The sequence below is a fragment of the Palaemon carinicauda genome, chromosome 25, assembly GCF_036898095.1.
Source record: "Palaemon carinicauda isolate YSFRI2023 chromosome 25, ASM3689809v2, whole genome shotgun sequence".
Taxonomy (NCBI): domain Eukaryota; kingdom Metazoa; phylum Arthropoda; class Malacostraca; order Decapoda; family Palaemonidae; genus Palaemon; species Palaemon carinicauda.
The window spans coordinates 56270502-56283001 of record NC_090749.1 but is presented as its reverse complement, the minus strand read 5'-3'; the positions used below and the strand labels follow the sequence as shown (position 1 = coordinate 56283001).

The 12500-nt window shown below is 40.0% G+C and overlaps 2 protein-coding genes across 2 annotated transcripts in view; one reads left to right on the top strand and one right to left on the bottom strand.

Moving 5' to 3' along the window:
* Window positions 1-1921: 1921 nt before the first annotated feature.
* Window positions 1922-8991, bottom strand: LOC137619041 (uncharacterized). Its single transcript, XM_068349238.1, has 8 exons — window positions 8936-8991; window positions 5739-6177; window positions 5303-5463; window positions 3535-3834; window positions 3184-3406; window positions 2896-3087; window positions 2577-2759; window positions 1922-2467 (listed from the first exon to the last, which is right to left on the bottom strand). The coding sequence occupies exons 1-8, from the start codon at window positions 8989-8991 to the stop codon at window positions 1922-1924; spliced, it is 2100 nt and encodes a 699-aa protein (XP_068205339.1).
* Window positions 8992-9980: 989 nt separating this feature from the next.
* The window catches only part of LOC137619040 (uncharacterized), a 468558-nt gene continuing 466038 nt past the window's right edge, over window positions 9981-12500 (top strand). The window contains exons 1-2 of the mRNA XM_068349237.1: window positions 9981-9996; window positions 10818-10972. Of these exons, the coding sequence (XP_068205338.1) occupies window positions 9981-9996; window positions 10818-10972 (171 nt within the window). The remainder of the gene's footprint in view (window positions 9997-10817; window positions 10973-12500) is intronic.

The window sequence follows — 12500 nt, the reverse complement described above, 5'->3', positions numbered from 1 at the left end:
ATTTTCCTTATTTTGTTTCATAATGATCATCTTGGGCTATTCCAACAATTTACTTTCGTAATTAACCACATATACAGATCTCTCTTCCTTGGAAACTTCAGTGCCCAAATCCTTCTAAAAATTCATCAGCTTTATTTAATCCTATAGTGCAATAAGTAAGGAAGTAATTTAGTAATAGTTCAATTTTCTGAAGAACCTGCTTGGTCATTTCAGTTGTAAGGTTTTTAAAATAGATACCTATATGATGCCCTTTTAAACCCTTATCCCACACCACAGAAATTTATATTGCCTAAATTTTCTATTATTCTCATACTGTTAGTAATTAATTGCTATTAAAGTTTTTTTTTTTTTTTTTTTTTTTTTTTTTGCAGAGGGGGTTGAGTTGATAACTCTATTATTTGGAATTAGTTACAGATACAAGTCTCCTACTTGTTCCTTGATAGGACTCCCTTAACCCGTATCTGCCCAGATCCTTCAAAGACCAAAGTTAGAGGCTAATTTAACTTTGTTGCATGGATATGTTGCTGAAGCCACAGATTATAGTTATCTTTTTGTTGGAATCATCTACATAACCCTTCCTAACCTCACACAGTAATGAATGAATATTATGAATACTACCCAAGGGTATATTTCAGCAACACGTCTCTGGAGTTTAACTATTCATTGGTTCTTCACCAGTCCAATTGTAAACCTAAAGCCTTCAAATGGCTATTTCCTCTCAGGGTTCCCTGGAACCTCTCCTTTGGGACCTTATTAGTGTCTGTCACCCTTAAGAAGGCGCAGTCCACAGTGACAGTGGTCGTCTGTTCTTCCTGTCGATAAGCAGGTCCATCTTCCTGCCTCAGGAAGGCTGGTTCCATTTTGGTCTTCCTTAATGGATTCCAGGGATCTTCTGAAGAAGGGGAAGAAGAGGAAAGAAGTTTGGAACGGAGTTGTGGTGTTAAAGAGAGGGAAGAATGGAAAGCGAGGTGCAGAAATTACGTGGATAAATGGAAGGAGTGGAAGAGACTATTAAAATGTTTTGGAGAAGGTGAATCAGAATATAAGGAAGAAGAGAACAATGAGGAAAGTAAATCAAAGGGATTATAAAGTACAGAATATGTGAGGGACAAGAAAAATATAAATCATAAATTAGCAGATAAGGTGAATTAATGATATTGAATTTGCCAGTTATTTTGTACAATGGCAAAATGAGTCGAGAATTTTCCTGAATTTCACGAAAAGTTAGTTTGATGCATTTTTTATATCTCAATTTATGAAATATTAACGTGTTTAAGCATTCGTGAAATTTCCATATTTTATGGCTTCATGTATGAGCAAATGTGAGGAAGAACATTTTAATCCATTTCTGCAAAATCATTAACAAAATCTGAAAAAAATAACTAAGACAAAAACCTATTTTATTGGATATTGATAAACATTAAGAAACTAAAAATCTTGGGTAAATATTAATGAAGTAAGCATATAGGTTACGGCGAATATTTAAAATTAAATTTGGCAAAATTCGCATTTCGCGAAACAAAATCATCAGCAATGCCTTCATGGATACCTTCTAACTCGTTTGCATGCATGTACACACACACACACACACACACACACACACACACACACACACACACACACATAGTCCCGTGGAATGATTAATGAAAGAGAATCCCGAAAGCTGCGAGAGAAATGACGATATGCAACAAAGCACTTTGCGGACTATATTGGAAAGAGCCTGGCGAAGGTGTCATGGCAATGGATTGTCTATGCAATGGTGTATTGATCATCCCTTTTATTTCTTTTGTTTCTATTTTGTGCACCTGAGGAATCCTAGGACATCAGGAGGGTTGGTTTTAAGAGTGGGGAGACCTGGGGGTAAAGGAGGGATTTTGGGGATGGAGACCTGTGATAAAGGAAGGGGATTGGAGAGGGAGACCTATGGTGCAAGAGGAGGTTGGTGATGGAGACCTGTGGTGAAGGAGGTGGTTGGGGATGGAGACCTGTTTTGAAGGAGGGGGTTAGGGATGGAGACCTGTTGTAAAGGATGGAACTGGAGAAGGAGACCTATGGTGCCGGAGGAGGATGGGGATAGAGACCTGGGGTGGAGAAGGAGGTTGAAGATAGAGACCTGTTGTAAAGGAGGAGGTTGGGGATGGAGATATGTGGTGAAGGAGGAGGTTGAGGAAGGAGACCTGTTGTAAAGCAGGGGGTTGGGGATTGAGACCTGCGGTAAAGGATGGAGTTGGAGAGGAGACCTATGATACAAGTGGAGGTTGCAGATTGAGATCTGTGGTAAAGGATGGAGTTGGAGAAGGAAACCTATGACACAGTGGAGGTTGGGGATTGAGACCTGTGGTAAAGGATGGAGTTGGAGAAGGAAACCTATGATACAAGTGGAGGTTGAGGATTGAGAGAGACCTGTGGTAAAGGATGGAGTTGGAGAAGGAGACCTATGATACAAGTGGAGGTTGGGGATTGAGACCTGTGGTAATGGATGGAGTTGGAGAAGGAAACCTATGATACAAGTGGAGGTTGGAGATTGAGAGAGACCTATGGTAAAGGATGGAGTTGGAGAAGGAAACCTATGATACAAGTGGAGGTTGGGGATTGAGACCTGTGGTAAAGGATGGAGTTGGAGAAGAAGACCTATAATGCAAGAGGAGATTGGATATGGACACCTGTGGTAAAGTAGGGGGCTGTGGATGGAGACCTATTGCAAAGTAGGGAGTTGGGGATAGAGAGCTTCGGTAAAGGAGGTGGTTAAAGATGGACACCTGTGGTAAAGTAGGGGACTGTGGGGTTGGGGATAGAGAGCTTTGGTAAAGGAAGTGGTTGGAAATGGAGACCTATGGTAAAGTAGGGGGCTGTGGAGGGAGACATATGGTATAGTAGGAGGTTGGGGATAGAGACCTGTGGTGAAAGAGTGGGTTGGGGATAGAGACCTGTGGTAAAGGAAAGGGCTGGGGATAGAGACCTGTGGTAAAGGAAGGGTTTGGGGATAGAGACCTCCGGTAAAGGATGGGGTTGGGGATGGAGATCTGTGGTAAAGTAACGGGCTGTGGATGGAGACCTATGGTACAGTAAGGCGTTGTGGATAGAGACCTGTGTTAAAAGATGGGGTTGGGCATGGAGACCTGTGTTAAAGGATGGGGTTGGGGATGGAGACCTGTGTTAAAGGATGGGGTTGCAGATGGAGACCTGTGGTGAGGAAGGGGGTTGGGGATGGAGACCTATGGTAAAGGAGGGGATGGGGATAGAGACCCGTGGTAAAGGAAGGGGTTGGGGATAGAGACCTTCGGTAAAGGAAGGGTTTGGGGATAGAGAACTGCGGTAAAGGAGGGGGTTGGGGATGGAGACCTGCGGTAAAGGAAGGGGTTGGGGTTGGAGACCTGTGGTAAAGGAAGGGGTTGGGGATGGAGACCTGTGGTAAAGGAAAGGGTTAGGGATGGAGATTTGTGGTAAAGGAAGGGGTTGGGGATGGAGACATGTGGTAAAGGAAGGGGTTGGTGATGGAGACCTGTGGTAGCAGAAAGGGTTGGGGATACAGACCTGTGGTAAAGGAAGGAGTTGGGGATGGATACCCGTGGTAAAGGAAGAAGTTGGGGATAGAGACCTGTGGTAAATGAAGGGGTAAAGGAACGGGTTGGGGATGGAGACCTGTAGTAAAGGAAAGGGTTGAGGTTGTAGATCTCTTGTAAAGTAAGGGGTTGGGGATAGAGACCTGGGGTAAAGGAAGGGGTTGGGGAGGGAGAACTGTGGTAAAGGAAGGGGTTGGGGATGGAGACCTGTGGTAAAGTAACGGGCTGTGGATGGAGACCTATGGTACAGTAAGGTGTTGGGGATAGGGACCTGTGTTAAAGGATGGGGTTGGGCATGGAGACCTGTGTTAAAGGATATGGTTGGGGATGGAGACCCGTGTTGAAGGATGGGGTTGGGGATGGAGACCTGTGTTAAAGGATAGTGTTGGGGATGGAGACCTGTGGTCAAGGCTGGCGTACGGTACGGTACGGTACGGTTGATATTTAGCCTATAAGTACGGTACGGAATTACGGTACGGTAATTTTACCAAGATACGGTACGGTACGGTTCAGGTACGAAAAAAATATGCAAATTTCGTACCGTACCTTACCTTAGGCTTGGATATCTATCACTACGCAATTACTGTTAATGCATATTTGGACACCAGCAATTGACTGGACTAAAAAAGATTTCACTTGTAGAATACTAAGGTATTTTATATTTCAGTTTGTAATATACTATGCATGTGTTAATTCCTTTATCAACATGTGACGTCTGTGTCTAATTCTTGAAGTAATAACAACAAAAGTTTGAAGCATCACAAATATAATCCTATATTGTGCTTCGGAAGAGTCTTCCCCCAGAAAAGCTCTATGCTTAACTATGAGCTATTGAGTGTGTGTGCTGCCAGTCTGCCACTACAAGTGTTGTTTACGTTGCGTGCTAGTCATTCATATACAATACGTTTGAGTGCAGTGAGCCAGTGACCGAAATTTATGATCCGAGTGACTCAGTCTCAGAGTGAGTGAAACAGGGAGTTGAGCTCTACGCGGTCTTGAATTTGTAATTTGTAAAGTTGTGGTGTTGCATTTGTAAGTTGTAAAGTTTCCTATAGCCTCGGCTACAAGCATTATTTTATCAATGTCGAGAAAAAAATTAATTTATTTTATTACTTCTTAACTTTAGTTTATGAATATTGAGAAAAAATATTTAGTTTATTTTCTTACATTGTAACTTTAGTTTATCAATGTCGAGAACAAAAGATTTATTTTATTTCATGACATCGTAACTTTTGAATGTTGAGAAAAAAAATTAGTTTATTTTATTACATGGTAACATCAGGTAATGCTTTTAAGTTCTATTAATGATTAGATTATTGTACATTTTTTTTTCATAATAAAATCCTTAAAAGAGGAAGTGATGGTTTCAACAATATTATTATTATTATCCAAAGAGTCATAATACTGGGAAATATTTTGAATAATATTTCATACACTATATTTCACGTACTAAATATACGGTATATTTTCATGGCAAAACATGTTTTATGAATCCAAAAGTGAATACTCTTGGTCTTGTATTAAAAACAAAGGAACAGTATTAAATATTACTACAAATATCCTTAGCAGCAGCAGCCATATTAGTACGGTAAAGGTACGGAATTACGGTACGGTATTTTTTCTGTACTGTACAGTACGGAAAAATTATTGATAGTACGGTACGAAATTATGGTACGGTATTTTAGCCAGGTATGGAGTACGGAAAAACATTCCGTACCGTACCGTACTACCAGCCTTGCCTGTGGTAAATGAAGTGACTGGTAATAGAGACTTGTGTTAAAGGAGTGTGGCTGGGGATGGAAAGCTTTGGTAAAGTAAGGGGCTGTCGATGGAGACCTATGGTAGAGTAGAGGGTTGGTGATGGAGACCCGTGGTAAAGGAGGGAGTTGGGGATGGAGACCTGTATAAAGGAAGGGGTTGGGGATAGAGACCTGGGGTAAAGAAGTGGGCTGGGGATACATACATGTGGTAAAGGAGTGGGATAGAGGCCTATGGTAATTGAGGGTGTTGGGGATGGAGACTTATGGTAAAGGATTGGTTTGGGGATGGAGACTTTGGGAAAGGAAAGGTTGAGGATAGAGACCTGTGGCAAATAATTGGTTGGGGATAGAGACCATGTTGATGGATGGATTGGGGATACATACCCATGACAAAAGAGTGGTTGGGTTAAAAGACCTGTGGCAAAGGAGTGTTTTGAGATAGAGACCTGTGACAAAGGACGAGGTTGGGATGGAGACCTGTGTTAGAGGAGGCTGCGGATTTAGACCTGTGTTGAAGAAGGGGCTGTGGATGAATACCTACGGTAGAGAAGGGGTTGGGGATAGAGACCTGTGGTATTGTAGGGGTTTGGGATAGAGACCTGTTGTATTGTAGGGTTTTGAGAATAGAGACCTGAGGTAAAGTAGGCGATTGGGGATAGAGACCTGTGGTAAAGTAAGGGTTTGTGGATTGGGACCTGTGGTAAAGTAGGGGTTTGTGGATTGAGACCTGTAGTAAAGTAGGGAGTTGAGGATTGAGACCTTTGGTAAAGTAGGGGTTGGGAATAGAGACCTGTGGTAAAGGAATGTGTTGGGGATGGGGACCTTTAGTAAAGTAGGGGGTTGGGGATAGAGACCTGTGGTAAAGGAAGAGGTTTGGGATATAGACATGTGGTAAAGGAGAGAGTTTGGAACGAAGGTATGAGGTAAAGGAGGGGTTGGGTATAATAGAAAGGGTTTTCGTTTTGCTGTGCGAGACCTGTCGTAAAGGGTGTTGGATTTAAAGTATTGTGTAGTAGAAGTGTATACGGATCTATTGAAGGGGTTGTCAGTTAGGAGCAGGAGACCTCATATGATAGGGGAGGGACTTAGATTTGGAGGAGAGACATAAGTTAATAAAGTGTCATTCAAAAGTGGAAAAGCTGTGGTAAAAGAGTAGTTGACCTGGAGAAAGGTTGGAAGGTAGGAAACAGAGGAAAGGTAGAAATGGGTTGTTTACTAATATCATCTTAATCTTATCCCGACATTTTGTTATCCATTGGAGTGCTGTATCGGTTGCTGTTCTTAGTTTCGTGTCCGAACAGGTAGGCCCTAATTGTAAGCTACAGAAAATGGGACTCATTTTTTGGATTGGTTCACCGTAGTGGCATGCAGCCGAGTTTGTGTAACCCCATATCTGGAGGCTCTCTCCTATCCTATTCAGCGTGACCCGTTTCCGCCTGGTAAGGGAGAATCCAAAGGGCAGGTTTTCACTAGGTTTAGGGAGGGCATTATTAGTGGTCTGACTGTCACTCGCTCTCCATTTAGTAGTCTGTATTTTGTTAAGGCTCTGATATCTAGTGCTTTCATGGTCATGAAGCTCTTCCGTGCTTTCAGATGTCTTCTTGTATCACGATGGATGTAGACTGGGTGCCTGTGATCATTTGCTTGTTTGGTCTTTGTAGCCATGCCATCTCAATGGATGTCAAGTTTTGCAATGCTGGTTAGTCTGTAAAAAGTTGAGAAGGGTGTTGCTCTCAATGTACTACTGATTAGACACGAGGTAAATGGGCAGGGACCAGGAGAATGGTGGTAAAATCTGAGAAGACTAAAGTTGAGAGGGCCTATCATGGTTTGGCTAAGAACTGACGCTTATGAGAAAGAATTGTTTAATCTGAAAATTGTTGAGAAGTTACAAAGGGATGGGAGTCATGATGTTAAAGGGGTTTAGGGTACGTTATGGTTGTATAGGACCAAGGGAGGGTAAGATGGTGGGGAATTGGGTAAGGAAGGACCTATTCAGGAGTAGAAATGTTATCATCCTATCCTCAACTTCAGCCTCGCATCCTTGCTCCGGACTTATAGTAGGTCCCATTATTTGAGTTATTCCACCAGTTCAATAACAGAGCTTCTACTTCCATGTATGGCTATCCTGTTTCTACCTCTCTTATTGTTCACCATACCTTCAGTCTTATCCAAACTTTCCTTCAAGCCACCCCCCTCCAAAGTCTTTCACCTCTCTAAAACACTTTTGTGCAAGTCTTCCTCATTTTCAATTGTAAGCACCAAATCCTCTGCATTCAGAAACTCCCACGGCTCATTGTTTCTGATGTCTTCACTTAACACATCCATGACTACCACATAAAAACGGGCTTAATGCTGACCCCCGATGTAATCCAACACTAACCTCAAAGGTTTTTGTTGGCCCTACAGCTATTATTACTCTTGTCTCTTCTTTTATACATTATCTCTACCAATCTAACCAACTTCTCCGACTCCACTTTCCTTTTCCTCGAGCACCAAAACATCATTTCTCTTGGTATTATATCCTAGGCCCTCTCTAGATCCCCCGAAGTACAGAGGAGCTTTTGGTTTTCATTTAGCTTCTTTAACTTTAGCTGCGTTACTATTAAGATGGCATCCACAGTCTCTCTCCCACAATAAATCCATACTGCTGTTTACCAATCGTCAAAATCTCTCTCGATCTCTCTTCTAGTGCTCTCTCAAAAACTTTCAAACCTTACTCTGTTAGTTCAACTCCTTATAGTTACTACTTTCCATGATAACACCTTTCTGCATAGATATAGATATATTAGACTCCCCTCCCAGTCTTTATGCATTATTTACTCATCCATTTTGCTCTCAAGTCCAGCATCCATTGTTCCCCCTCTTTAGCTAGTATTTTGACCATTTCATTTTGAAACTGATGGGCCAGGTGCTTTATTATTTTTTTCAGTGAAACGGGCATTCACTTCTGTATTCCGTATCTTCACCCTCTGTGCTTCTCCCTACTCTTTCTCATTTTCAGTATTATTATTATTATTATTATTATTATTATTATTGTTATTATTATTATTATTATTATTATTATTATTATTATAATAATAATAACACTAATAATAATAATAATAATTGCCATTATTATTATTCATTATTATTATTATTATTATTATTATTATTATTATTATTATTATTATTATTATTATTATTATTATTATTGTCATGCTAAGCTACAACCATAGTTGAAGAAGCAGGATGCTATAAGGCCAAGGGCCCTAACAGGTAAAATAGCCCAGTGAGGAAAGGAAAGGAGGAAAAATTAAATATTTTAGAACAGTAACATAAAAATAAATATTTCCTATATAAACTATAAAAACTTTAACGAAACATGAGGAAGAGAAATTAGATAGAAGAGTGTGCCCGAGTATACCCTCAACCAAGAGAACTCTAACCAAGAAAGTTATTCAAAATACTATTTCCATCACCTCTTAATTAATGTCTCTATCCTAATGCAATATATCTTCATCTCTATCCCTGATGACTCCAAGTTTGAAATCGTATAGATATCCTTTTCTCTTCCTTTATTCGTTGCCTTTAATTCTATTATTCTATTACTCTTCCAACACCTGTACTTACTTTCCCCCGAGAGTCTTTTTCTTCTTCTCTGTAGAGTTCTTCTGCCCGGTGTGCATGCCTCAACTTTCTAGTCCTTAAATACCTTGATTTTCTTTTAACCGACTTTTGCACCTCTCTGTCCCACCAACACTTTTCTCCTTTGGACACACCATATCCCCTGGTTCTTCCAAGTAATTCCTCCGTTTCCCCTGCACATATTTCTTTCATACCCACCCAGATATTTTCTTCTGTTGCCCTCTCCAAATCTGTTAAGTTCAACCTTTCCACTCGTCTTTCTCACACAATCCTCCTAAATTACTCTCTCTTTTCTCCTTTAAGGTCCCAAACATTCATTCTATATCTTTTCTTGGGTTTTCTATCTCTCGTTTCAAAATCCATCTCTACGAGTCTATGGTGTTTAACACATGCTTCACCCAAAATCACCTTACAGTTTAGCACATTGTTTTTGCCAGCTCATATAACCAGGATGTAACTTATTTGGCTTTTCACTCCTTTATCTTAGGTTAGCAGGTGCTTATCAGACCTCTGAAACCAGGTGCTTATCAGACATCTGAAACCTTGTTTCATACACTCATGGGTGCTAATTCAAAATTCTGAGCCATCTCTAATATACAGTATACTCCTTATTCTCATTTCTAATTCCAAACCCATTTCGTCCACTACCTCCTCATATCAATATTTCTCTTCCTCACTATCATTCACGTCTACTCCTATGATTTAGCTTCTCCTCCTTTCAATTTTCTAATTTATATATATATATATATATATATATATATATATATATTTATATATATATATGTATATAAATATATATATATATATATATATATATATATATATATATATATATATATATATATATATATATATATATATATTAGCAATTAAAATATGCAAATGAAAATATTTCTTCTGTGCAGATCATCACCGAAGTAAAACCTTGTTTCTTTCAAATCTCCCTTAACCTAAAAATCAGCCATTTTTACCTAATTGCAATTTTTTTTTCTTTATCTCATTTAAATTTGTTAGGTATTTATTCTGATTTATGTGGTCAAGTGGTCGTAAGCTTGAAAGGAAAATTAACAATAATTTATGATTAAAAAAGATGATTCAACGAAGAGATTAATTCATGTAATTCGATTCAGGTTGCCTCGTTTATATCAGTAATATTAATTTTGAAAGAGCCACGACTCTTGGATTCAGAAAAAATGCTGTCCTAAAGTAGCCCAGGCCCAAACAAAGTATGAAATATAAATATAGAGAGGTTTTATGACGACAAATTAAGCGAGAAACCTTTAGACTCACGGAGGAAGAAAGGTTGAATAATATATAGGGAAAGCAAAAAGTGCCGAAGACTAATAGTAGTAATATTTTTATAGTTATCTGCTTATTAATTTACTATTTTGTTCGTTTATCTCATCATTGCTCCACAATTATAATTTTCTTTTAAAGCTACAAACTGCATTGATAACCAGTAATATAAAATTTGAGACAATTTCGTCTGTTTCTATTGGCCGATTATTATTATTATCATTATTATTATTATTATTATTATTATTATTACAAGCCAAGATACAACCCTAGTTGGAAAAGCAAGTGCTATAAAGCCCAAGGGCTCCAACAGGGAAAAATAGCCCAGTGAGGAAAGGAAATAAGGAAATAAATAAATGATAAAAGAAGTAATGAAAAATTAAAAGAATATCTTTTAAAAACAATAACAACATTAAAACAGATATTTCATATATAAACTATAAAAAGACTTATGTCAGGCGGTTCAACATAAAAGCGTTTGCTGCGAGTTTAAACTTTTGAAGTTCTACTGATTCAACTACCCGATTAGGAAGAACCTTTTATGTAATAAATATATATTATTTTTTTGCAGACGTGCCCAAAGCCACCATCAGCATCGACTCTGGCAGCAGCAGCAGCCTGGATTCGGGGTTGCCCTCCTCAGGGCTTCGGGAGGGAAGTTCGGCCACTTTGACGTGTGTCACAAGAGCGAACCCTCCAGTTTACAACCTCACGTTTATGTTTAACGTAAGTATTAGTTTGCCTTAATTGTGGTTCTCATTATCTATAAAGTATGCCAACATTTAAGACTTATGATAGTCACATATTGATAGTAAATACAGTGGGACACAAGAACTTCTGGTACACTTGACTCTTAAGGCTTGCTTCTTACGTGCGAATTTTTACCGTGCAGAAATATTTCCACTTGTTACGAGGCATGTCTTCACACAAGGATTTTCCCTGTGCGGCCTCTTAGTTTTTAATAAGCCGCTATGCTGAAACCCTGCAAGTTACCATTGCCGTGGCTAGGTTTTAATAAGCCATTATACTGGAACCTCGCGGGTTACCAGTGCTGCGGCTAGGTTTTAATAAGTTGCTATACTGGAACCACTCGGGTTACCAGTGCCACGGCTAGGTTTAAATAAAGAGCTATACTGTAACCAATCGGGTTGCCAGTGCCGCAGCTAAGTTTCAATTAACCGCTATACTGGAACCATGTGGGTTGTCAATGCGGCTGCTAGGTTTCAATAAGCCGCTATACTGGAACTAAGCTTGTTACCAGTGCCCCGGCTAGGTTTTAATAAGCCACTATACAGGAAACACGGGGGGAGACCAGTGCCCCGGCTGTGTTTTAATAAGCCGCTATGCTGGAACCAGCGAGGTTACTAGTGCCGTGGCTAGGTTTTAATAAGCCGCTATACTGGAACCACTCAAGTTACCAGTGCTGCGGCTAGGTTTAAATAAAGAGCTATACAGGAACCACTCGGGTTGCCAGAGCCGCAGTTAGGTTTTAATAAACCGCTTTACTGGAACCATGTGGGTTGTCAATGCGGCTGCAAGGTTTCAATAAGCCGCTATATTGGAACTAAGCGTGTTACCAGTGCCCCGGCTAGGTTTTAATAAGCCGCTATACAGGAACCTCGGGGGAGACCAGTGCCCCGGGTATGTTTTAATAAGCCACTATACTGGAACCACGGGGGTTACTAGTCCCGTGGCTAGGTTTTGATAAGCGGCTTTACTGGAACCTCGCGGGTTATCAGTGACACAGCTAGGTTTTAATAAGCCGCTATACTGGAACCACGCGGGTTATCAATGTGGCGGCTAGGTTTCAGTAAGCCGCTGTACTGGAACCAAGCGAGTTACCAGTACCGAGCAGACAGCATGGGAAAGGCCTCATTAACGCTCATTGATATTTAAACCGCGCATCATCAATCTGCTCATGTGAAGCTAGCTTTAAAAAGTCCACCTAGCTCACCCAGCCACACCCTTACTGAGTGGTGAGTTCCTTTATATTATTATTATTACTAGCTAAAGTACAACCCTTGTTGGAAAAGCAAGATGTTATATACCCAAGGTTAAAATAGCCCAGTGAGGAAAGGAAATAAAGAAATAAATAAACGATATAATAAGTAATGAACAATTATAATATCTTAAAAACATTAACAAACATTAATGTTTAGCCTCTTCCATCATCTCTAACATCTCCCCCTTCACTATCTCGTAACACTCCATGAAATAAGGGTATAACAGGGTGCACTACTTCGGAGCGAGGTAT

Excerpts from the sequence above, each read along its gene's own strand:
- LOC137619041 (XM_068349238.1), bottom strand. The coding sequence starts at position 8,991 with ATGCACACCGGGCAGAAGAACTCTACAGAGAAGAAGAAAAAGACTCTC. Across the intron at positions 3,835-5,302 it reads AGTCACTTCATTTACCACAG|GTCCCTATCCCCAACACCTT; the intron begins GCAAGGCTGGTA and ends CCTTTAACACAG. Across the intron at positions 2,760-2,895 it reads AACCCACTCTTTCACCACAG|GTGTCCATCTTTAACCACCT; the intron begins GTCTCTATCCCC and ends ACTTTACCACAG.